Genomic DNA, 26,517 nt, shown 5'->3' with positions numbered 1-26,517 from the left:
AGAATTAAGAGTCAGAACATGAAAGATCTCATATACATGACATGCTACAGTTTAAGCTTTATCATGAAAGCAATGAGAAAGCACTGAAGATCTTTCAACAGGAAAAGACATTATTAGATTTCTTTTGTACTATAAATGTCAATTATGGTGCCTGCCATGCTTACAACCCCATTTTGTCAGAAATTAACCTGTACATTGTCCCAGGCTTTTCACCATGATCCCACTCCACACCATGGGCAAATAAACACACAGTCAACACTAAATGGGCAAGAGTGGTCACATGACCAAAGTAAACAGGCTTGCTAGCAGTCCATGAAAATAAAAAAAGTTGAGCCAAATAGATTGTTTCTTGGGAATTCAAACCAGAAAATCCTAAGGAAAAAAGGGAGTTAACAACAGAAGCTCAAGTTAAAAAGATAGCTGGCAGCAGGAAAAATGCTGGCATGGGAATGACACAGTAGTTACAAGGAGGCAGAAATTGGAATTCATAGAAGCTATGAGATGGGCAGGGGTTGTTGAAGCAGAGAGAAAAATAAGCCAAAAAGAAACAGAAAGAGTAGCTAAGACAAATTAACAGTAGAGCACTAGAGTAAAATCTGTCTTTTCCTGCTTCTAGTTTTATTTATTAAGCGCCTGTTCTTCTTGAAACCAAGTTGTTTAACTTTTCCTGGGTTCCCCTGTTTCCTGGGTTTCCTTTCAACAAGAGCTCCACTACTTAAGGTAACTTGAGTTTCTTCCTTGCAACTGAAAAGAGCCTAACTAAAAGAGCATTTTAGAACACTTATTCCGGCAGCAATGCAGAGAATGAACGGGAAGGTATGGCATAATAAGGGGGAGAAGAGAGAAGGCAAGACAATCACTTAGAAAGTATTACAGAAGCCCAACAGATATTTTGGGTTAAAATAAAGTAGAGACAACAAAAATAGCAATAAGGAATAAATAAAACATCACGGGGAGAATGTGCAGGACTTAGTGATGTTAGTAATAAGGTACAGAGTGGAGTGGAGGATGATTCCCAGGTTCTAGAAGGCTTCATGAGGACAATGGTGCCATTCATCATGACAAGAAATCAAAAAAATTTTTGTTGGCTGTTTGTCTCCCTCTACCCTACCTTATTGGGGGGAAAAGAGGCAGAGAAGAGTTGTATTTTGTACATGTTTGAAGTGCTTGTGAAATGTGAATGAATCCAAGTGGAAATGTCCATTAGCAGTGATTTACAGGGGTCTAGAGTAGAGGCAAGAGCTCTAAACAGCAGCTCTAGACTTAAGAACAAATACATTCTTCTATAAAGCCGGGGAAAAAAATTTTCTTAAAAGAACAAATACATTAAGTTGATATTATGGTTCTAAAATATGTCCAAAAATTCTGCCTATAATATTTATTTTAAATTAAGATAACTAAAAATCATGCAAACCAAAAACTTAAAGTTCTTGGCAAACCACATTCAAATCTCCTGCACTTCTCTGCAAATACCAAAGATTGAACCAATTTCTACAATAGTATAAGCCAAATGATCAGGAAAGATGGAGTTTATACTACTAATTTCAACTGAGGTTTTACTTTTTTTAAAAAAAAATCTAAGTTTACTCCATTTCTCTCACAAACTATACATTACTATTGTTAGCTAAGGAGGAAAATGCTAAAAAAAAAAGTCATATATAAGACAGTGAACCTCACTATTGTTGCTTAAACTATAACAAAATTTCTTAAAGATTTAATCACATAATTTGCTAGCTTAGACAAACACTTAATTATATCTGTATTGTAAATGTTGGGGTTTTCTCGTACAATCTTTTCTTTTTTCACCTATACCCTTTGCCCCCAACATCTATTACTCCAAACCCAGAACTTGAGAATGAGCTTAAAACCACAAATCCAGCTGCCTACTTGCCATCTACATGTGACAGAAATATAACCACCCAAACTCAACATGTCACAAATTGAATTCGGCTTTCATGACAAAAATAAAGATCCTACTTCTCCCTCATATGGATCCCCACCTCACTGAAAGGCACAAACTAGAAAACAGATCTTAACCTGTATGAACCCTCTTCCTAATCCCAAATCCACTGAAATCACCAAGTCCTGTCTACTCCCAATACCCAAATCCAGACTCACTATCGTCATTTACCTGGATTGCCCTCCTGATAGTCCTGCCTTTAGCCTTAGTCTATCCTTCAATTCTCCCTCCTCACTGCAGCCAGAGTGACCTTTTAAAAATGCAAATTTGATCATTTCAGTCTCTTACTTTAAATCCATCAATAATTTATTTGATATATATTATAATCACCATTGAAGCTAGTCACTCCATGGAAGCTCAGCATTTCAATGAAATTTACTTAAGCTATCTTTTTTTTGTAGGTTCAACACAAAAGAATCATCAGCAAATTTTTTCAAACCCTGAAAATTACTTAACACATACATATAGCAGCTGATAAATTTAAAAGAAAAGCATGCAGCACTGTTTGCAAATGCAAAGACTTAAAATACTTCAAAATCATTAAAACGGAATACTATCCAGTCAGTAATGAGGCACTATCATATCTACTGTTGTTGAATGATCTCTAGAATCTATTATTAAGTGAAAAAAGCTACAGACAGAGCGTACAGTATACAAGCACTGTCTGTAGTGTCTTAATATAAATGTATAGGGCTGTACATGCTAGAAATATCACAAGAAGGACACATATGAAGATGGAAATACTAGTTGCCTCTAAAGATGGGCGGAAGAAGTCTACGGCCATGCCACTCTGAAGAAACCCAATACTGTCTGATCTCAGAAGCTAAGCAGGATCAGGCCTGGTTAGTACCTGGATGGGAGACCACCTAGGAAGACCAGGTGCTGTAGGTGTAAAAAATAAAAAATAAGGGACTGTAAGCTAACAAGGTCCTTACAATGTGTGAGGTCAACCAAGGGTTGCCTCGCCAAAAAAAATTAAATTAAATTTTAAAAACAAAGATGGGCGGAAGATAAAGAAACTTTTTACTGCATATACTTTTGGGCCTTTTGACTTCATGTCCAGCTATTACTTATAATTTTAATATGATTTTCCCACTTCTCAGTTCCATACACAAAAATTTTAATGCACTGACTACAAAAATCTCTCTATACTTCTTCCCTAAATCAACATTAAAATTATGCATTGATCATTTTGTGTAACATTACATTTCCTTCTTAACAGTTTAGGAGTTCAACATTTTATTCAATATTTTACTACCGCTGAGAAGGCTGTTGGTAATGACCAGTGAACACTGAATGATAACTGTACTTGCTCCTTGGAAAACCAAGACAGCAGTGCAGCACCAGGTAGTAGAAATTTATTGAAATGATATTAAAATCTTTAGGGATTAGAGAAAGCTAAAAATTTCATTTTTCCAGCAAATTCAAAAACAGCAAATGAAAAAAAACGTCCCCAGTATCCTTCGAAAACAGTGCAAAAGATCTGTAAAAATATGTGAGAAAGTAAAACAAATGATACTACATGGAGAGTTTTATCCATTAGTGGAATGTGATTTAATCCTTATACAGGTCCCTAAAATGTCACATCTCAACTACCTCACGCGTTCTACAGAAGAGATGGGAAGCAGGCTATGACCTTATAACAGCACACACACCACCTGCACTGACCTGCCATACTCTTCCCTCTTCCTCTCTTCTTTAGCCACCAGACTAAACTCTCCAAACATGGGTGTCAGTTCGTCACCTTAAGCTCCACTGTGGGGAACACACTAGGCTAAGCAAACTTCCTCTCAGGATTTCATGGCAAAGTCCTTTCAACCAAAGAAAGGATCACGACTAAGAATAAAGAAAACAAGGTCTGCTAGAAGAGAAAAGGTCTGTGGGAGAGGGGTAAGGAGAGAGACCGCTGTCTGATGGTGTCTAAAGGGGCTGACATCAGATCTACTGGGAGATAAAAGCGTCACGAAATACACTATCTGAAAGCCTAGTTGGATAGGGAAAGCTAGTCGGATTGGCGGTGAGCGAGATGGGTGGAAGGGGAGGTCCGCTGGGAAGGGAGGTGGGCAGTAATGGATCTGCCTTTGAGCTAGGGGTCGCAAAGCGTTACAGGGTAGCGGTGACTGGGTCTCAGAACTATGACCGGGTCAGCTCACGGGATGTAACAGAGTCTAGAGGATCCATTAAGACCCCTAAGAGTCTGAGGCGGGTTCTAATGGGGTGTGCTGGGTGTGGGGGGGCCGTGACAGAACCGCCGGCACGGCTGGAGGGCCGGAATGATGTCTGGCCAATGGAGATACGATGGGTGGGGTCTACAGGGGATCCAGGGCAGTGATCGGGCATCAAGGAGGCTCTAGGGCAGACCCGCTCGCGGGGCGTCTCCTCTGGGGCGGGGCCAGGCAGCCCCACAGGAGCCAAAGAGCGAGACTGAGACGTGGGCCGGGCCGGACAGCAGGGCCGCTGGGTGGCTAGAGCGGGTCTTACCTCGGGTTCCGCGGCGGTGGCCACCACAACCCCCTGGTCTACGACGGAAGCCGCCTCCCACCCTCGGCCACAGGGTCTGGACGGAGGAAAGAGCAGAGGCCAAGGCCAGCGAGGGTCGGACGGTTCCGGGAGGGTGGGCCCAGCCGCCTCAGGGTCCGAGAGAGCGGCCGCCGCGCATCCCCCGCCCTGTCAGAGAGACTCCGCCCGGCCTGGGCAGGCACATCCCCCGCCGCACCCCGCGCAGAGAGCACGCGTTGCACCGCCGCCTCAACCGCTGTCGCCGCCCCTGCCGGGACCGCCGATGCCTCCGCCGCTGCTAAACTCTCAGCTCCTCCACCAACCGCTGCCGGGCCCCTAGTCCGCTCCGGCCCGCGCGCCGCCGACCCCGCGAACGCGGCCCCGCCCCGCGCGACTCCTCGGCTGCAGACGAGCAGGCGCGCGCGCACTTACCTCCCACGCCCCCTACAGCCTGCCTGAGTCGGCCTGCCCGCCCCGCCCCGCCCCCGCACGTGACGCGGCCAGAAGGTGCAGAATGCGCTTGCGCGGGCACGCCCCGTTCCGTCCGCCCCAGGCGACCCCGCCCAAACTTTTCTTCCTCACCTTACGGCAGAGCTGGAAACTCTGCTTTAGATTTTCCCCATACTGGAGAGTAATGTCGCAAGGTTGGGATAGAAAACTCTGAGTTTGCGACTGTAGCTCTCGCTTTCCGGCCAATACAGAGGTGCCTGAAGGCTGGTTGGGGTGGTGAGGCCCGAGGCAGGTAAGAAGCCGCCTCCCCACTTCGGTTTGTCCGTCAGTGCGTTCTGGCAAAGGACCTGTTTGCTGCCCACGCAGATCTGTTGTATCCGTGCCCCCTCCCCTTATTCTGGCGCAGGGTTCTCAAGCCCCGCCCCTTTCACACTCACAGCCCTCCCCCCATCTTTCCCCGCCCCCGACCTCCGTTTCCTAGTCCTCCTTTCCATTCATTCCTCAGACTTTTCGCTGATTTCCATGCCCTTGGACTCCAGAAAGTCAGAAGAGAATGTAATAGTCTCAGCTTTCTGGAGTGGTGTTACTTGGAAGACGGTAAGAGAATCTTTAGTGGTAGTAAAGTAAAATTATAATAGAACAAAAGCACTAGATACTCTCAGCGTAGAAGAGGGACCCCTGATTGTGTAGGTGGACGTGAGGAAACCCTTTCTAAGGCGACATTTCGGTCACTCTTAACTTGTGTTAAAAGGCTAGTGAGCAGTAGCTGGTCAAAAATATGAGACAAGCAGAAAGGCTGACAGGTACAAAAGCACATGATGGTGTTGGTCTGGAAGAGTCAAAAGAAGAATAGAATATAGCTAATAGAAACCATACTTGTATAGCCTACACTTTAAGAAAGCATCGTAAAGGGTGAGAGAGATGACGAGTGAGAATGTAGGCTGCAAATGTTTTCTTTAGAGATAGGAGACAGACATAATAGTGTCCCATGGAGCCGAGAAGTGGACAATACATGGATGAGGGTGTCTATAGGATCAAGAGCACTAATGGAACTCAACTTTGTATGCACATTAGAATCATCTGGGAAGCTTTTTAAAAAAAAATAAAGCCAATATTTTTGCTTCACCCAAAACAAATTAAACTGGAATTAGAGCCCAGGCATCAGTATTTTCTCCTGAGGTGACTGATGCTGAGGGTTGAGAACCACTAAACTAGAGAAAAAGAAAGGATGGGAAATGGGATGGGGGGTAGGAAAGTGATGACGTTGTCCCTGTAACATTAAGATAGGAGCCGTTTGATGAGGGAGAATTGGAGATGGAATGAGAAGCTTGACCAGAGTGATGAAAGTTTTGAATATTGGGTGAAGCCATTCTTGCCTTTTCCTTCAGCACAGTCCCATCCCTCAATCTTAAGCATGTCCACCTCAGTTATGGGCCTCTATTCTCTCTCTTCTATCCAGGATTTATCAGCTGAGGATCCAGCCTTATACCTCATGAATAGCCTCATTTCTACCCCAAAAAATATCAGAGCTAAGCCTTTTTATGAAATTCAAAGACTAACTTCACTCCCCTAGAAATTAATACACACAGGTCTTGCCTATTTAGAATCTGTCTTCTGTTATTCATTTCTTCAATAATTTAAGGTAGGAATGAGATTTAAAGATATTTAAGATACAGCCGTATTAGGATCTCATAGCGTTAGAGAAAACAAACCTTTAAAAGAAGAATTCAGCTGACGGAGAAAGGCTGTAAAGGCAAAACCCACACCAGTGCAGGGCTACTGTCTGTGAAGGAGGGTTAATCCAAAACCTGTCTCTCTGCCTTCAGATAAGAGAGAGTCACTGTTGTCTGGTATAACTAGAGCATAGTATGGAGAGTAGAGGTGGGGCAGAGATAAAGATGATAAAGTGGGTATGAAGAGATTGAGGAGCTGTGAATTCCATGCTAAAACATTCATATATTATAAGCAATTAATAGGTATAAATAACGAAGGTAAAACTAACCTCTTTTACACCGTGGACCTCTTTGGCAGCCTGGCCTGTGGGCCCTATCAGTGTTTTTAAATGTATAAAATAAAATACATAAAAACATACATGGAATCAATTTTATTCAAAGTTTTAAAATATTAGAACTGTATGATGTAGTTATATATGTACTTCTTTATCATTAAATAACATCCGACAACAGATCTAATTGTGTAATTTCAAAATAATGAATATAAATTATATTTTGAAATACCTGCAACTTTAATATGATGTGAAAATAACAATTTCTATTCGTGACAAAAGACATAGGGACTGCTAATACTACCCTGGATTATGGCCTACACTTATCGAAGAAAATGCCAAATTTCAACGAGAATATTGAAAATAAAAAATGCAGTTTTATTTAATAATCCATGTCTATGGACTCTTTAAAATTCTAGCCACATCCTGGCCCCTGGAGCCTAGATTTATAAAAAGCTCACAGTAATGGTTTTAAGCAAGAGCATGACAGATTAAATCTGTGTTTCAGAAAGGTACTAGAGCAATGTTCATGTCTCAACCTCTTTGTTGGAGCTGGAGTGGAAAACTGGCTATTTTCTTCTGCTGCTTCAGTACCTTAGGGGCAGCAACCAGTACTAATCCACTGTTGCCTAATAATTTGGGCCAGAGAATTGAGCTTGTGGCTGGCTATGTAGGAGCAGTACTAGGAAATAAACCGGGAAAGATAATTTGAGCTATTTTTGTGGAAATCATTAAATGCCAGACCGTAATCTGTACTTGCTTTGGCAGATAATGGAGAGATGTGAAAATTTTTGGAGTAGAATAATGTAATTAGAGTTCTGTTATCTAGCAGTAACATATAGGTTAGATCATCAAAAGAGAAGATAGGAATGAGGAGACTAGACCTATAAATGAATAATTAAATGATTTTTTAAAGCTAAACTTTATCATAAAGTGATCTCTAAAGAGTCTGCTGAATTACTTTATTTCCCCAGTGTGACTGGACAGTCTAAAGTAACTTAGATTGAAATAAATTACATACCTTTCAACAAGGACGTGTACATTAGTGCAGAAGTCAATCAGCATTTTACGTGATTAAGAGGCTATTCCATTCTTTTGTATTGCAAAGTGACAGTGTTAGTACTTATGATAAGCAATGGCTTTATCATATATATCGGTTTTCAGATGTTGCTTAAGTCTTCCTTGGTTAAATTTCATCTACCCCTGTATATCCTACATTTCTGAGACTTTTGAAGCTCAAGACTTCTCTCCTTGCCAATTCCTTAAACCCCTTAGAGAATACAATGTATTAGCAAACGAAAAGGAATTCTTCAAGGCCCAGGTAACCCATCTCTTTGGAAACTGATCAGTATCAGGCTATATAAAACTTACTGCTCAAATCCTAACTAGTCCCCAAATTGTGCACTTGTTTAAACTTATTATTCAAAAAAATCGAATCTGGGATCCAATTATTACTAATCCAAATGAGTAATGTAAAGTTACTTAACTTTCTGAACCAGATTCTCTGAGAGACTTCTTTCTTCAGCATGACTAGTCTTATTGACTTTATGTCCATCTAAATATGGGTGGTGATACGGTTTAGTACAGATCAAAAATTAGGTTTATGCAGAGGTTGAGGTTCATCCGTCCCCTTTGTAGGGGAAGGGGAGAACGGGTCTATCTTAAAGAAGAGAGAATTCTTGAAACTTATGAGGCTTTTAAGAATTTTATTACAGAAAATCTCTAAAATTTCCTTTCTCTGACTACCAATTAAATGGCTCTCCCTTGCACATTCATCTGTTATGAAAGCACTAGATTATGGTCCTGATACTAAAAATTGTCTCAATTATAGTTGCTATTTTTGAACATCTATGTTATAAGTTTAAAAACCATAGGCCTACCATCCCTGGTGGCCAACAAATAAATACTTTCTCAGAGTAGTGTGATAGGTTAAATTCCATCAAAACAATAGCTTGGCGATTTCTGGCCTTATTTGGCTCTAATTTTTTCACAACTGTTTATTGCAGCAACTTGGCACTTGAGCAGCAATATAAATCGTTGCTGGAAATGTTTAGCCCTACTTAATAACGCATAATATAATTAAGACTTGGTCAGATAACTCACAAATATTCATGTTAATTAATATTTAAAGAGAAATTGCAAGGCAAAAAATTCTATACATCAAAATCGGGTCCCATCAGACCCTGTTTTCCTATCAGCACAGTACAGTAAAACATAAATTCATTATTTCTTTAATTCATCAAATATTTATTGAGCTCCACTATGTTCCAAGCACATTTTTTGAAACCCATTAATTAGGAGTTTGTAATAACAATTTACCTACCTCTTAACTACCTATGGGGAAAAAAAGTAACTTATACTAGGCTTTGAAATATACAGGACAAATAAGATGAAAAGATGATGGCTTTTTCATACTCTCAAACCGTGTGTTTGCATATAGCTACTGTGTGCTCAACACAGTGATTATTTATGAAATCTGGCAGATTATAACTTGAGCTCAACTATACCTTTAGCAGCTTTTATTTGTTACCGTGTATACTAAAATAAAATTCTGTCCACTTCTTTGTTAAATATTATCTTGCTCAGACCTCTCATTAAATATAATGGCCTCCCTGATATATTGCCTTGACAACCCCAGTCATTTCAAATTTTGCTATTGTGTAAAATCATTTCTCAGAAAATTTTAGGCAAAACAGTCCATTTGAGCAAAAGCCCATGTTTATACCAAGTTTATAGTCAAAGAAATTGTGACACCGTTATAGATGGAACCCTTGAGATACAAATATTAGACTGACGATAAAATTCTTTTCATTCTCAATGACACCTTTCCCATTGATAGCTATGCCTAGTAACAGAGCAATAAATGAAGAGCCTTGATGCTGGAAGAAATCCTAGAAGTTCACCTACACAGTCTTCCTGGCCTTAAGGCAGGACCAAGTGGAATTTATGACAATAAAGTTACTGGGCATCATCATCATACTAAGTAGTTTTCTACTTTGAGAGTTGAATTCCTCTACTTGTGAAATATTGATAATAAAAGAATACTATTCAAATTTATAAATACTTTACAAAACTGAGAAATCTTCCTATGTTTATAACAATTTTGTGTTTTTTAGGATTTTTTCAAAATGTATTGCACTTCTCTATTTTGTTCAAGAAAATGTATTGCACTTCTCTATTTTCGTTTATTGAAACTTCTCCAGTTTGTCAAGCACTGAAAGTAACAGGGAAGAGTAAAATCTAATCTCTGCCCTCAAGAGGGATATATAAATCTTAGTAATTTTTATATGCCTCTTTATACAAATCTGAATGGTTTAGGCTACATTAAAAGGAAATGTTTCATTGAGGGAAATTGAAACCAAAAGAAAAAAAGGCTTGAACTTCCTTCCTGAAAATTTTTCTGCTTATGCTTCCATGAAAAGCACATTTGGTCTTGGATGTAATTCTTTTTGTGAAATTGAAAATGGAATCATACATTAGAAGTTGTACATAATCTAATTTTAATAAACAGATTATTTTTAAATCTTTGTGTTTGAATGTTTACAGGAGAGAGATTAGACTTACTCTGTTTTTTCCAAAGGACCCAAGTGAGACTAGTGAGTTGAAGAAACAGAAATATTTTAGGTCAATGTAAGAGTGGGAGGTGGTACATCTTTTTTTTTCTGACTAGAAATACCTGCATTTGCTGTTTATGTGCTCATTATAAAAAGAAAGGGGAGAAAAGAAAGCAGACAATATCAAAACATAGAAGGAAAAAAGTTAAGTATTACTCTTATTTTTTCTTTTAATAATTTTTTATTTTTCAAATACAGTTGACAGGCAATATTATATTAGTTGCAGTTGTACAACATAGTGATTAGATATTTTTAAAACTTATGAAGTGATCCCCCCCAATAAATCTAATACCCATCTGACACCATACATAGTTATTACAATATTATTGACTATATTCTCTATGCTATACCTTACATCCCCATGACTATTTTGCGACTACCAATTTCTACTTCGTACTCCATTCCCTTTTATCACCCATCCTCTCCAACCCCTCTCCCTTCTGGCATTCGTTAAAATGTTCTCTATATATGAATTCATTTCTGCTTTGTTTATTTATTTTGCTTTTTTTAGATACATGAGTGAAATCATATGGCATTTGTGCTTCTCTGACTTAACTCCACTCAGCACAATACCTTCTAGGTCTATCAATGTTGTTGCAGATGGCAAGATTTCATTCTTTTTTTATGGCTGAATAATATTCCGTTATATATATCGTACTACCTCTTCTTTATCCATTCATTTATTGATGGACACTCAGGTTGCCTCCATACCTTGACTACTGTAAATAATGCTGCAATCAACATATGGATGCTCATGTCCCTTCCAAGTAGTATTTTGGTCTCTTCAGATAAATACCCAGAAGTGGAATAACTGGGTCCTTCTTTGTCTCTTGTTATAGCCTTTGTTTTAAAGTCTATTTTCTCTGGTTTAAGTGTTGCTACCCGTGCTTTTTTATTATTATTATTATTATTTCCATTTTCACGAAACATTTTAAATCCCTTTACTTTCAGTCTGTGTGTGTCTTTCAATCTCAAGTGAGTCTCTTGTAGGCAGCATATGTAAGAAAGAGTCTTGTTTTCTTATCCATTCAGCCACCCTGTGTCTTTTGATTGGAGCATTTAGTCCGTTTACATTTAAAGTAATTTCTGATAGCTATGTAGTTATTGCCATTTTATTATTCACATTTTTTATCTTTTTCTTCTCAAAGAAGTCCTTTTAACATTACTTGTAATACTGGTTTGGTGATGATGAACTCCTTTAGCTTTTTCTTGTCTGGGATGCGCTTAATCTGTCATTCAATTCTAAATGATATTTTTGCTGGGTAGAGTAATCTTGATTGTAGGTCCTTGCTTTTCATCACTTTGAATATTTTGTGCTAATCCTTTGTGGCTTGCAGTTTTTGTTAAGAAATCATCTTGATAGCCTTAGGGGAGCTCCCTTGCGGGTAACTAACTGCTTTTCTTTTGCTGCTTTTAAGGTTATGTCTTTGTCTTTAATCTTTGGCATTTTAATTATGATGTGTCTTGGTGTGGACCTCCTTGGGTTCATCTTGTTTGGGACTCTCTTCAATTTCTGGGCTTATATGTCTATTTCCTTCACCAGGTTAGGGAAGTTTTTCATCATTATTTCTTCATATGGATTTTCAATTCCTTGCGCTCTCTTCTCCTTCTGGTTCCCAATGATGTGAACGTTGCTATGTGTTGCCTCAGAGGCCCCTTAAGCCTCATTTGGGAGGATTTTTTTTTCTTTTCACTGTTCTAATTGGATGTTTTCTGCTACCTTATCTTCCCAATTGCTGATTCAGTCTCCTGCTTCATCTGATCTACTGGTGATTCCCTCTAAAGTATTCTTTATTTCAGTTATTGTATTCTTCATTTCTGACTGGTTCTTTTTTGTTTTCTATCTCCATTTCTGTTTCCTCTTTTTTTTTTTTTTTTAGGCTCTCACTGAGATCATTGAGCATGCTTATAAACCTGTGTTTTAAACTCAGCATCTGGTAGATTGCTTGTCTCCATTCTGTTTAGTTCTTTTTCTAGAGTTTTATGTTGTTCTTTCATTTGGGACATGTTTCTTTGTCTCCCCATTTTGGCTGCCTCCCTGTGTTTGCTTGTATGTATTAGGCAGAGCTGCTGTATCTCCTGGTTTTGGTAGAGTGGCCTTATGTAGTAGGTGTCCTGTGGGGCCCAGTGATAGCAGTCTCTCTGGTCACCTGAGCCAGGTGCTCCAGGTATGTCCCTTGTGTGGGTTGTACGTGCCCTTTTGTTGTAGTTGAGCCTTGATTGCTATTGACATGTCAATGGGAGGGATTTACCCTCAGGCTGACTGATTATGAGGACTGTCTTTGACTACAGTGGGGAAGCTCTTATGCAGGGCTGACTCTACAGAACAGGATTCAATTTAGTGGGGCTCTGGTGCCTGCCAAGTCTGCTTTTTGGGTTTATCATTTGTGGAGATGGTTGGGTGGTGCTCTGGTGTGGTCTGAAGCTGGGCACCAGGTGTGTTGGTTCTGGGGCCTCTTAGAAAGGCCTCTGGTGCAGACCAAGGTCAGCTGCTTCCTGTGCTTTGCCCAGGGCCACTTGATATGAGCTACAGAGTCATCTGAAGATGGTTGCCACTTGTGCTGGGCTTAGAGGTGCCTTGAAGATTCTTAGCTGTGAACCAAGGCCAGCTGCCACTAATACCAGACTTCGGGCTGCCTAACAAGAGATACAGGTCACCCTGAAGCCTGATGCTGCTTGTTTGGGGTTTATAAATTTTTGAGAGATTTTAGGAATGCCTGCAGACATGTTGTTTGTATGGAAAAGCCACTGTAAGCTGCTTGAGTAGGCTTGCAAATTGGGTGGAGTAGGGGTCTCAGAGAATCACCAGGGCAGGGTGAATAGTATTAGCTAGGTTGATGGAGATTCAAAGATGGCACTTGACTGTATGTGGAGGCTAGGTGGGCGAGGGGCTCAACAAAGGAACAATGGCTTTTGCCAGCACTTCAGCCCTCTCTCTGAAGCCAGACGGTTCAGTTCTTCCCCATATGTTCCTGGCACCTTTCAAGCTGCTGCCCCAGCGCCGGAGCTCAGGATAAGTGAATCTGTCAGTAAGTCCATGCCTGGGCCCTTTAACAGGAACACCTGGGACTCCAGCAGCCCTCTGTCTCAGCCATAATCTCCACTGGTTTTTACAGCCAGAGTAGTGGGGACTTCTCTCCCTGGCACCAGAATCCTGGGCCAGGGAGCCTGGTGTGGGGCTTGGACCACTTGCTCCTCAGGAGAGAACTCTGAAACCAAGATATCCCTTCTGATTTTTAACTGCCACGTGTGGGTCTGAGACTAGCCCGAAATGCATCTTCATCCTTCCTACCAGTCTCCACGTGGCTTATTCTGTATGTCCTTAGTTATAGGACTTCTGTTCAGCTAGACTTAAGGTGATTCTCAAAGATGGTTTTTATGTATTTTAGTTGTAATTTTGATGTGGTCGTGGGAGGAAGTGAGCACAGCATTTACCATACTCTGCCATCTTGACCAGAACTTAATAATCTTATTTTTAAAACTACCTAAACTTTTGATAGCTATCATTGTTGATTATTTTTGTGTGTATTTTTCTTGTACAAGTTTTTATATAACCTTCCTTTTCATAGCATACCATGAACGTCTTTCTATGTCAGTAAAGTTATATCTACATTATTTTTAATGGCTAAAAAAATTTCATTGTATGGAAATGAAATATTTTATTATTTTCATGTACCAGTACACTTTTGAACTAATAAGGTGTTGAGTATCTTTTCATCTGTTTATTGGTCAGTCATATAAGTATATTAAGCTCTTATTTTCTTCTCATATTTTCATTTAATTTTTTATATTTAAATTTTACTCCATCTAAAATACAGTAATTTAATATAAGGTATGAGGTAGGGATCTAACTTTTTTTTCATCAAATGATTAACAAGTTATCCCAATGTCATCTAATAACTCAGCAAGCATATGTCAAATTTCACTGCACAGACAGTAATTGATATTCTGCAAAAAAAAAAACAAGTTTACCATGGTGAAATGAGTTTGGGGAAAAAATCAAGAGTTCTTACCTCTCTATTCCTATTACCATTTAGGTCATGTCTTCCTACCTTTACTTTCAATAAAAATCTAATTGATCTCTACCTCTCAATTTCTCTCCCTACCAATTAATCCTGTATGCTATGGCTGAATTATTAACTTTCTAAAGCATTGACCTAGTCATTCATGGCTCCCCGTTTTCTCCAGTATAAATTCCGAACTCTTTCACCTGGAATTCAGTCTGTCACCACTTAGCTTCTAGTAATACTCCTATAACCCTCGCCTCACCCCTAGTCCTACTTCATTCCAGCCAGACTGGACTGCACAGTTAAAGTCACTTTCCTTGCCCTCTTAATTTCTTTTTTCATGCACCCAACTCTACCTGCCTTATAAGAGCCCACTTTTATGCCATTTTCTCCTTGAATCTTTCTTGATCGGAGCTCTCCTTACTTTTCACCCGCTTAGCCAAGAATGATTGTTCGCTTTTCTGAATTTGCATATATTTTATTTGTGTCTTATGGGTTTCTTCTCTCATTAGATATAAGCCACCTTACATCTCCCACAATACCTAATATTAGGTACTCAGTAGGTGTTTGTTGACTGAAAGAGGTAATATGTTCATTGTGTTCATTATAACATAATAGGCTTAAGGTGATTAAGGGTAGTTACTATGACTATCTCATTCTCATTCTGATCTTCCAGCCCTTAGCACATAGTAAGCACATAAAAACATATAGTTATCAATTATTGGAATATAAATTTCCTGAAGACATAATAGATATTTGGAAATACTTTATGTTTTGTTTTTTTTTAATTTTAGTTACCTGTTTCTTCATTTTACATTGACAACCTATGATAAAGGTCATGTGCTAATATTCTCACTTTACAGAAGGGGAAAATAAGGTTTAAAGAAATTAAGTAGTTTAATTATGATCACATAGAACTGTATGAGTAAGAGAACTGAGTCTAAAATTAAGTCTTCACATGTAAAATTTAGAGTTTTTTCCTTGGCCAAGGATGGTTTGACCAAAAGCTAGTTTGGTTCCATTTGCTTTAGAATGATTAGGGTTAAACTATTGCAATCATGCAGTATGGAATAGAATTGGGTCCCTGATTGACCCATTGTCTGTGTGTTAGATGTTTTCAAAATCAAACAGACAAAACTATTTTCTGAAGAAAATCTTGACCGTGCCTATGGATACTTCTATTCGGACATTTTTCTGGTAGGCTTCTATCCCTAGCTGAGTGGCTGTTAAGATGTGAGTCTGATTTCATATAGGTCTGGCAGCAGAGAGAGCAGGTCTCCAGGTATTTGCCAGGCAGTACAACCTGGCACTCACAGCTATGTAGTAGTAATTGAAGGCATGGGGGAGTGATTGAGGGAGCCTTGCTTGATGCACATGCAGTCATTCCCTTTTCATATTCATATACTCTTAAGTCAGAGCAGCAGCAGCACCTAGCCCCCACAAAGTTGCTTTACTAGATTGCTATTTGCTTATTTGCCATTACAGTAGATATTAAGGATTGTTATAAGAAACAATTTTCTAAAACTATTTCATCTATTATAAGGACATTGTGGGAAATTATTAATTATGATACACCATGTCTTTTATAATAAAACTTTTTTGAGAGAAAACTGTCTGACCTTAATACAAAGAAAGCTTTTTCTTCTCCTGGGCAATTGCTTTGTTTTTACCTTATGGACATTGTGAATGTTTAACTTAATGCTCTCTGGTTAGCTGCCAAACAGCTTAGAGCCCAATTTGTGGCCCACCCATAACAAATGTGCTCTATGCCTCGTTAACATTGTTCCTGGCTCCAGTTTATGTTTCTGTTCAAGTTATTTTCTTTCTGCTTTAGAAAATCCTAATTCATTATTTTATATAGAGATAGATAGATAGATACACACACTCTTAAACAGCCTTATGTTGTTCCTGAAATAGTTCATATTATGACATACTGTATGCACATAAACCCCTCTTTAGTCCTTCTTAGTTACCTAATTTACTTTAGCTTTTTTCTTTGAGGGGTATATTTATTTTTTATATAGGTTTTCTGCAGGGCTTTGATAACATGAAAATTGTTGTGTCACAAAATTCTGTTGTTTTAATAGTATAACCAAGTGGCTAAATAACTGACGTAATGGCCCGAATTGATTAAATTAGTCATAATTCTAGCCCAGCTTTCACGGCAGTATTATTATTTTCTTACAATATGCTTTGCTATGTAGTGTCAATCTGCATGTGACAGTTTATTGCTTTGTGACTTTTAAAAACATTGTTATGCTGCCAAGTCAGTGCACATCAATGAACTCTGTTAGGCTCGAATATTGTTACCTTACCACACTCATTGTCTTTGTTAGCACCTTACCCCGGGTGATCATGAGCATATTAATCTTTTCATATGACTTGTCTTGCTCCACTCTAAGTCATGCTTTTGTTTGGTGAAGATGATATGAACTGGATATTTGTTTCCAAACTTCATTTGCTTTCATTGGTTTAGAGCTCTATCTAGATTGTCTTATCATCTTACTAATAAAATCCAATTAATAACATAAATTTTCTTTGTATGACAATTTTAATATCTTTAAGTGAAATGATTTGGCCTCTTCTGCAAACTGTCTGAAGCATATAAAGCAGATATATGCCCTTTTTTTACAGGTAACAAAAACAAGGACAAAATCACTTAAATGACTTGTTCAAGCCGATACTAGCAAGTCAGTAGTAGAACTAGGGCTAGACGCTTGTCTCCTGATTCTTACCACACTACTTACCGACACCAAAAGAAGTCCTAACTTTCATTATAAAATTACACAGTCGTTATCTCACTCCTTGAGGTTAAAGATAGGAATTGGGCAAAGATACGGCAGTTATATCACTCATGTTCTTGGCTGAGCACAATCAAGAATGAATTTCATTTATAGTACTTTTGTGATGCTCTGTTCTTGAAATTACATTTCTTTTTAATTACAACTCCAGTCACTGTCACTTTCCATTATGGAATGAGGAAGCAATATTTTATCTTATCTCTTAAAAATTAATGTTGAAATGGAAACTATTTCCCTTGGTAATTAGTAACATTTTTCTTTAGACTCTTTGAAAATTCATCTTTAATATAAAAAAATAATTTTCCATTGTTATCATGCATATTCATTCATTAAAGGGCCAAATACATGGTTAATGCCATGGAGTTTGGTAAAACATTAGTTACTGATTTTAAGCAATCTCTGTATTTAAAAAGGAAATTTAAAAATCCATGCTTACTTTTTCAGCATGGAGAACTTCCAAAGTTTTTATTCTAACTTAACATAAAGCCCTTTATGCTAGAGTTTCCTGAATGTTTACTCTTATCCAGGCATTGTTGCTAAACAGTTTACAATTGTATTTAATCTTTACCAAAACTCTATAAGAGTAGCTATTATTTATGATCCCCATTTGACAGCCAAGTATTGTATTCAACAGTAACTATTGTCTTCTGCCTCTCCTTCAGCTTCTGGAATTTCTGAGCAGCGCTGGTCAGTACAAGATGGACCCTGTAGTCTTGAGTTACATGGACAGTCTACTGCGGCAGTCAGATGTCTCTCTATTGGATCCTCCAAGCTGGCTCAATGACCATATTATTGGGTTTGCCTTTGAGTACTTTGCCAACAGCCAGTTTCATGATTGCTCTGCTGACGTCTGCTTCATCAGCCCCGAAGTCACCCAGTTTATCAAGTGCACCAGCAACCCAGCAGAGATCACCATGTTCCTTGAACCCCTGGATCTCCCCCACAAGAGAGTTGTATTTTTAGCCATCAATGATAATTCCAACCAGGCAGCTGGGGGAACCCACTGGAGTTTACTGGTTTATCTCCAAGATAAAAATAGCTTTTTTCATTATGATTCCCATAGTGAAAGCAACTCAGTCCATGCAAAGCAGGTAGCAGAGAAGTTGGAGGCTTTCTTAGGCAGAAAGGGAGACAAACTGGCCTTTGTGGAAGAGAAAGCCCCTGCTCAACAAAACAGCTATGACTGTGGGATGTACGTGATATGTAACACTGAGGCCTTATGCCAGAACTTCTTTAGGCAACAGCCAGAATCACTATTGCAGCTACTCACTCCTACATACATCACAAAGAAGAGAGGAGAATGGAAAGATCTTATTGCCAAACTTGCTAAAAATTAGCTATTGAAGGATATTTGTGACTTTCGAAGTCTTCTTTCTGTCTGTACCCATTTATTGGATGGCTGCAGTCTCAGTGCCTGAGGGAAGATGCCTGGTAGAGAGAACTTAGGATTCTTATTTTTTTCCTGCAGGAATGTCATCCTCTGCATTATCCTAATGGAAAATTTCACTTTAACCCTAACTTAAGAAACAGTATGTTCTATGGAAATGTCTTGAAGTTATGCAGCAAAACCTTAAAACCAAGCTATCTTAACATTTGTTAATTCCTTTTTTGGTATTTCTTAGCCACATTGGCTTATTTCAAAGGAACAGCAGTGACCTGTAAAACAAATTAAGACTGTAAATCTAGAGGAATGCAAGAAGTAAACTATATAAAAGAACCAAAATTTATTGTACAAGCCACTGGCTACTAGATCATGACCTAACCTAATTCAAGATCTAAATATTATGAAAATCAGTTTTTCAGTTTTGTGATATTTCTTCCATTCACCATGCAAAGTTTTCCCAGCTATCTGCATACCCTTTGCAAAGATTTGATAAAGATAATGTTAGCCCATCTTCTGCCATCTGATTCCTGGAATGCTTTAAGAAAGAGGGAATCCTGAGTAGCTTCATTCAATTAAATGGCTGTGATAGACCTCTTAGTTTGCTCAGTGAGTGGGTCAGTTTGCTTCTCTGGATTGATAATAGCTTTCTTTCACCTCATTTGTTATCCATGCACACCCTCCTTATTTCCATAGTGCTATACTTTTAAAACTCATAGCTGATAACTTCCCAAGGTTATGTTATTTCAGATAAATATTTTGCTTTCTGATAGAAATAGTTTTTCCTTCTCTCTTATTAATCTGGCAGAATTGTTTTCAGTTATATGATGGTGATTTGGGGACTTTTTTTTTTGAAACTTAGAAACTAAAAGTTGGTTTTTGAGATATCAAGGAGAAAAAGTGACCTTTCTCAACCCTTTCACTTAATTAAAAATGCAGACAATGTAATTTTTTAAATGTGGAACCAAGAGTAAAAGGAAATGCTGCCCTTTCTAAATCACTGATGTGTTTTTTCAGAGTTGTTTCAAATAACAACCAGATGATGTGTTGGGTGCACACATTAATTCTATTCCTAATGAGAATTGGATTGTGATGCATATGAGACTTGAAAACCAAAGGTTAGCTTCAGCCATGAAACTGATTTTAGCTACCTCCCCAGCCTAACCCTGCCCCCAGCCCTATGGCCCAAAATAACCTCACCACTCAGTGACCACAGAGGCGGTTAACTCAGTTCCTTTTAGGAAGGGAAAACACAGTAAGTGTAAGTAAGTAGCAGTTACATAGCAGGTCTGAGTGAACACAAGTTGAAACTGAAAAAGAGAAAGCAACAAAAAGTTTCCATGTCAAGTCTATGTTTTGGATAAAAAAGAGACCTAATGGAAGACAGACAGGAGCCAAAAAGAGATTAGGAACTGGCAATCAGCCACGGAGGTGAAATAGGGAGGGAGAGCAAGAGGAGTGACAGGTTGCTGAGGCCATGACTGTAAATAATAAGAAAGCAATGTTATTTAAATAACAGACTATAGAAGTGTCATATCCTCCCTGGGAAATGTTGTCTTTCTGGTAATGCAAAGTATGTCTGTTTAAATGTCAGATTGTCTCCTTCAACACATATTGTTGTGGAAAAATCCCAAAACCAGTCCAGTGAAGAACCAAGTAGTAACTTGGAGAGAAGGAGAACTCAGGTTTATTAAACGCAGCCACAGAGGAGCTAGGAGCTATTACACGCAGTCACAGAGGAACTAGTGCTCTGAAATCTGGGCCCCCGAGCTATGTTGCAACATTCCTTATATACCAGTCTATTACACGAGCTGATTGGTTGATTCGAGCTTAAGCAGAGGGAGTTGCTATGGTTGCAAGTAGTAACATTGGTGGAAGGGCAGGAGTTGTTATGGGTTACTGCTGGTTACATATTGTTACAGGAAGCTGGGATCTGCCAAAGTACTGAGGTACTACAAGGTTGCGGGGGGTGGCTGCTAGGGGTACAGTTACATATCGAGCAAAGAGCAAGTGAGTTCTTGCATGAGCTCCTGCATACAGCAAGCATATTTACAGAAGCAGAACAAAGAGCTGATTCCCTTTTTGATGTAAATTCCTCACATTTCCTCTTCATTCCCCCCCTTTTGATGCCTCTTTAGATTCTTCATAGGGCATCAACCTCATGATCTACCTTTTGATCTCTCAGTGCCAGGGACTGCAAAAGGATCTTAGCTGCAGGTTTGGGGGTTTTGTTTTTTTTTTTCCACTATAGCCTCTGAGGGAGGTGATAACTGGACAACAAGAGGCAATAGGCAAGGCAGAAGTAGGCAGGCACTGAGGAGGAGGAGTATTATTCCAACTAAGGTCTTAAAGCCTCTAAAGGTAGAGAACCAACCTCCAAAAAGGCTATCAGGGTCCCATCCATGCCATACTTGCATGGGCACATGTGCCAGTTTTGTCATCTGCTTGACAAGATCTTCAGCTGCCTGTCATCTATCTGCATACAACAGTTGGTGAGATTGAATTTCCCACATACGCCTCTTGCTGCTGCTAATAAATATAATCTAGTGCCAACCTGTTCTGGTAGATGGCATTTCTCATCTGAGTCTGTTGATGTGCAAGAAGAGTCAGGGCTCTCCCAGTCTCATTCATAATGATTTCTAAAACTGCTGCAGTCACATAATTCAGTTTAACATGTAATTGGGGGTACAGTATCCCCAAGATTCATCTTTTGCCCAAGTGGCAGGCCCATAGTATTGGATTATTCTGGGGACCACTCATCATCCTTCCAGTCTCCTATTTGGAGTTTTCTTTTTACCCTTTGCAAGGGTTGTGGGACCGGGTGACCAAGCTGTTCCCCTGTTTTCAGAGGTAAAAGGAAAAAGGATGGTTTTATCATGCCAATTACACAGCTTCCTTCCCAATTTGTGGAGAGGTGGATATAGGCCATGCTTCCACAAATCCAGTAAAGCCCTCATGGGGCCATTATATCTGGCATTGCCTGGTTGGGAACAAATTCAATAGCTTCCGATGGCCATCTATCTCCCACTAGAGTTCCCCCACATACACAGCAGGAAGTGACATTCAAGGAGTGAGCTATTCAGCCATTCTGAGAAATAATAAGTTTTTGATTGATTGTAGCAATGGGGGTAGGGGTTCAGTTACTTCCTTGTAGAAGGACTTATAAACATGAAGGACTTGGGCTGAATGGGCTAGTACTTGACCTCTAATACAAATATGAATTGGAACACAGGGATTTAGCCCCTGTCCCATCAATGTCAAGTGTTAATACTTCTCCGGAACTCCAACGGGGTTCGAGGGGTTGGCTATGATTAATGGATTGCAAGTATGTGTGGTACAGTTTGATAAGGCTACCCCTTTTCTTAAATGCACCTCTTTCTTGGTGGTGTCTTTCTCCCAAGTAACCCATAGGACACACGACCAATAGGCACAGCTTGTTTCACATGAGGAACTGTGGGGACATAGATACTTTTCTTCTGTACTGTAACTTTCTTCCCAGCTGAGAGATCTACAGGATCTCCTTTCCATTGGCCCTGACTCAGCAGCACAAGCATCAGACTTTAGGATTATCCGATTAAGATTTTCTTTTCCTTTAGTCTGGGCCAACATGGGTCTGTCTGTCCATCCTCCCCCGTGGTCCCTCAGAGCTACCCTTATTTCAAGAACTGTTTCAGTGGAGGGTTGTTTGGGTTGTAACATACATGAGGTTGATTACTTCCTGGGTCGCATATTGAATATTGAGTCTGGTTATAGGTACAAGTCCCTTTCTGAGTTCCTTGGCATTCAAAGTAGCTATAGAAAATTAAGGTAGTGGAAATTCTCTTACCTCCTTTGGTGACATGAATACATAGCTCACAGTCCTCTGCCCTAATTTCCTTCCCTCCCCAGTGTCCAATTATAAGGAGTCCCATGATGAAATTCCTCAGGCTTTGGCCGTGCATGGAGCAGCCAGCTTCCAGCTTATGGCTGGAGCAGGGCTTGTTGTCTTCCTACTTAACGAGAGTGGGTGGAATCTGTCTGTGCCGTTTTCAGCCGACTGTGGTGATGGTCGATCCTCAAGCTTCTGCCATGCGTGGACTGGCTAGCTTCTGGGGTGGCCACAGCAGGGCCGACGAGCTCAGGTGGACTTCTGCTGCCTCTGGAACGTGACTCGGAGCGGTTGATCAGGAAGAGGCTCTGCAGTCCAAGTCTACCGGCTTTCCGGAGGTGCTGTTCTCTTTACCCACATGTAGTGGATCCATGGGGTGATACCTGCAACTTTAATAGCAGTGGCAATTGCTAATATAACAGTGCGAGAGTCTGTCCAGCTTGGCTAGAGTGGCTCCTTTTTCCATTCTTTAACCCATACTGCATCTCTTGGCTAAAAGGGGTGGACCCAATTCCTTAAAGGGATAGGGGCTCTTTCCAAAGTTTCCTGAGTGATGCTACAGAGGATCTTCCCTAAGGCCTGAAGGTTTTGGGACACTTCTAGATCAGCCATTAATTGAGGGTTTCTTTTAACTTTCCTATCACTGGGGGAGGTCTCCCGTAAAGGATTTCGAAAGGAGTGTAGCCTGAAGGTCTTGGGGTGCATCGCGTTCAGAGTAGAGCTAAAGGCAGCATATCTATCCACGGTAACTGGGTTTCCTGACAAAGCTTAGCTAGAGTGGTTTCGAGGATCTGGTTTATGCGTTCAACTTTCCCTGAACTTTGTGGTCTGTAGGCAATGTGGACCTTCCATTTGATTCCTAGAGCTTTGGACAAGGTCTGGACCCTCTCAGACACAAGGCAGGTCCATTGTCTGATCCTATAGAGAGAGGTAGTCCATATCTTGGAACAGTTTCCCTCCATAAGGCTCTGGCTACTTCTCGTGCCCATTCAGTGCACGTAGGGAAGGCTTCAACCCATCCAGAGTAGGTGAAAATCCACACAAGCAAGTATCGGTGGCTCCTGCAGGGCTCGACCTTAGTAAAGTCCACTTCTAGGTCTTCGAATGGCATAGTTCCAATTGTTTGCACCCCTGGGTTAGGCCTTGGTCTTTGACCAGCGTTATTTCATGCACAAGTCACACACCTAGCATTGATCTGGGTTGGGAGTTTGGGTATGAAATACTAGCAGCCTAACAGGTTTTCTAAAGAAGTCTTCCCCAGGTGAGTTAATTCATGGTGTTTTATAAGCTGAACTGCCAGTGCAGCGGGAACAAAGAATCTCTGATCTGGAAGCTCCCACCAGCCCTCCTTCCTCCTGGATCCCCCTTCACTTGAAGCCCATTGATCTTCTTCCTTAGTGTACTTTGGGGATAAAGGCAATTCTGGCGCTAGGAGGACCTTGGAGATTGGTTTAGGACCCGTTGCGACACTCAACTGATGGGCTGCTTGGTCTGCTAGTCGGTTTCCCCTACTAACAGGGTTGGTTCTCCTCTGGTGGCCTCCGCAGTGAATGACTGCCACTTTTAAAGGCTTCCAGACTGCCTCTAGCAGTTGGGGGATTTCTTCTTCGTTCTTGATTTCCTTTCCTCCCACTGTCAGTAATCCCCTTTCTTTATAAATGGCTCCATGTATATTCAAGGTAGCAAAGGCTTACCTTGAGTCAGTATAGATATTGGCATGTTTTCCTTCAGCCTGTCGCAGTGCCTGGATGAGTGCCCATAGTTCAGCCCTCTGTGCTGACCAGCCCTGTGGCAGGGCCTCACCTCTGATTACCTCATCAATAGTTGTTACTGCGTAGCCGGCTTTGCACTGTCCTTTATGAAGCTGCTCCCATCTATGAACAATGGGAATTCTGGGTCCTGAAGAGGAACATCTGTCAGGTCTGGCCTGCTTGAGTAAACTTCATCTGTGACCTCCTCCTAATTGTGGTTGGGAGGCCCCTCCTCAGTGGGCAGAAGTGTAGTAGGGTTCAATGTTTGTAAAGTTTCGAGACAGACTTGTGGATTTTCGCAAAGCAGTCCCTGATAATGAGTCATTCTGGGGTTGGTCAGCTGTTTATGTCCTTGATTATTCATTAATGCAGTTACAGCATGGGGAACCTTTACATTTATATTTTGTCCCAGTGTAAGCTTGTCTGCTTCTCTGACTAGGACTACCATGGCAGCTAAGGCCCGGAGGCATGGTGGCCATCCCGCAGCCACCAAATCTAGCTGTTTGGACAAATATGCAATTGGGCACTGCCATGGCCTGACTATTTGTGTGAGGACCCCCAGTGCAGTGTAACTCTTCTCATGTACGAAGAGGTTAAAGTCCTGTGTCACATCCGGTAGTCCTAATGCTGGGGCACTGGTTAGGAGTTTCTTTATTTCTCTGAGTGCTTTTTCTTGTTTGGAGCCCCAAACCAGGGCGCTTTACCAGACCCAGCTGCGGCCTCATACAGTGGCTTGGCAATCTCAGAGACACCTGGTATCCAGATTCGACAGAATCCAGCTGCCCCTAGGAACTCACAGACTCCTTTCTTAGTGTTTTGAGCAGATGGCTAGTTTCCTTTCGTGTCCAAGTGCCCAATGACCTTCTGAGATGATGAACCCGAGGTATTTGACCTTCCCTTTGCAGATATGAGCCTTCTTCCATGACACCTTGTATCCCATGGTAGAGAGTAGGTCCAGTAAGGCTCTAGTACCTTTCCAGCAGTCTCCTTTGGTGGGGCTAGCCAGTAGCAGGTCATCTACATACTGAAGTAATGTGCAGTTCAAAGTCTCCCCAGGGAAGGCAGCAAGATCTGTGGCCAGCGCCTTGCCAAACAGAGTAGAGGAGTTCTTAAAGCCCTGTGACAGTCGAGTCCAGGTCAATTGCATTTTTCTCCTGGTGTGTGGGTCTTCCTACTCGAAGGCAAACAAAGGCTGGCTGGCTGGTGATATTCGGAGACTGAAGAAGGCATCTTTAAGATCAAGGCATGTGAACCAGCTTGCTTGCTCAGGTAAGAGACTTAGGAGAGTGTATGGGTTTGTGACTACCGGATGGATGGTGACCGCTGCATTGTTGATGACACGGAGGTCCTGAACAGGGCGGTAATCGTTCCTTCAGTCTTCTTGACCGGCAAGAGCGGAATGTTCCAAGTTGACTGACACTCAACTAAAATTCCAGCATCACACAGATGCTGGATATGGTCCTGAATTCCTAGGCATGCTTCCCGTGACACTGGATATTGCCTTTGTGTGACAGGAACGGCCCCTGGCTTCAAATCTACTACAATGAGTGCACGATTTTTGGCTAGACCTGGGCCCCCCTTTTCTGCCCAGACAGTAGGGAACTCTTCTAGCAGACTGGTTGGATTCATTTATTTTTCTCCCAAAGAATAAAGATGCCATTTGTCCTCCCTGGGCATAGTCACGGCCATCATTAAAGCAGGCTGGCCTCTCAGCATGAGACTGGTGGGCTTCCCTAAGGTAAAGGTGATTTGTGCTCCAAGTTTTGTCAGTAAGTCTCTACCCAAAAGGGGAATGGGGCACTCTGGTAGGTACAAGAACTTATGAGTCACTAAGTGGCCCTTTAGCTTACATGAGTGAGCTTTACAAAACAAACGAGTGACTCGGTTCCCCGTGGCCCCAATGATGATTGCCATATGATCCGTGAGGGGAGCCACACGCTTAGTTAGCACAGAATATTCATCCCCAATGTCCACCATAAAAGTCAATGATTGGCCCCCTACTTCTATTGTGACTGTAGGCTCCTAGGGGCCTAGGATCAGGAAGCCCAGTCGCCCCTAGTATGACTGTTCTTTGGCCGGGCCGATAAACTCTTGGACGGCTGGTTCGGGCTGGTATTTTTCTTTACGAGGTTGATCGACCTTCTCTAGCCCTTCAGGCATTCTCCCTCAGTGGGGGCACTC

At 40.8% G+C, this 26,517-nt stretch overlaps 2 protein-coding genes and 2 pseudogenes across 12 annotated transcripts in view; 2 read left to right on the top strand and 2 right to left on the bottom strand.

The window, feature by feature from the left end:
* MYO9A (myosin IXA) overlaps nucleotides 1-5,167 on the bottom strand; it is a 239,386-nt gene extending 234,219 nt beyond the window's left edge. For 7 of the 10 annotated variants that reach the window (XM_025040331.1, XM_025040334.1, XM_025040336.1 and 4 more), the window contains exon 1: nucleotides 4,442-4,859. The gene's annotated coding sequence lies outside the window, so the exon portion shown is untranslated. Of the gene's footprint in view, nucleotides 1-4,441; nucleotides 4,860-4,891; nucleotides 4,913-5,041 lie in introns of those variants that run through there. The other 3 variants (XM_025040332.1, XM_025040333.1, XM_006922665.3) reach the window with 3 other exon arrangements.
* LOC112471712 lies at nucleotides 2,733-2,851 on the top strand (annotated as a pseudogene).
* On the top strand, nucleotides 5,063-19,714 carry SENP8 (SUMO peptidase family member, NEDD8 specific). Of its 2 annotated transcripts, XM_006922663.3 has the most exons (3): nucleotides 5,140-5,201; nucleotides 5,415-5,506; nucleotides 17,999-19,714. In XM_006922663.3, exons 2-3 carry the CDS (start codon nucleotides 5,432-5,434, stop codon nucleotides 18,671-18,673), a joined length of 750 nt encoding a protein of 249 aa, XP_006922725.1. In that variant the 5' UTR covers nucleotides 5,140-5,201; nucleotides 5,415-5,431; the 3' UTR covers nucleotides 18,674-19,714. The 2 variants fall into 2 exon arrangements, with proteins under 2 accessions (XP_006922726.1, XP_006922725.1); XM_006922664.3 differs by lacking the exon at nucleotides 5,415-5,506 and having other exon boundaries at nucleotides 5,063-5,201.
* Nucleotides 19,715-25,144: 5,430 nt separating this feature from the next.
* Nucleotides 25,145-26,313, bottom strand: LOC112471680 (annotated as a pseudogene).
* Nucleotides 26,314-26,517: the final 204 nt, after the last annotated feature.

Source organism: Pteropus alecto, unplaced genomic scaffold (genome assembly GCF_000325575.1).
Source record: "Pteropus alecto unplaced genomic scaffold, ASM32557v1 scaffold38, whole genome shotgun sequence".
In the NCBI taxonomy this organism is placed as follows: domain Eukaryota; kingdom Metazoa; phylum Chordata; class Mammalia; order Chiroptera; family Pteropodidae; genus Pteropus; species Pteropus alecto.
This window is presented reverse-complemented; position numbering and strand designations above follow the sequence as displayed.

What these genes read in the sequence shown, in the direction of transcription:
- SENP8 (XM_006922663.3), top strand. Translation starts at nt 5,432, where the DNA reads ATGCCCTTGGACTCCAGAAAGTCAGAAGAGAATGTAATAGTCTCAGCT. An exon ending in GTGGTGTTACTTGGAAGACG is followed by an intron (nt 5,507 to 17,998) that starts GTAAGAGAATCT and finishes CCTCTCCTTCAG; the next exon opens with CTTCTGGAATTTCTGAGCAG.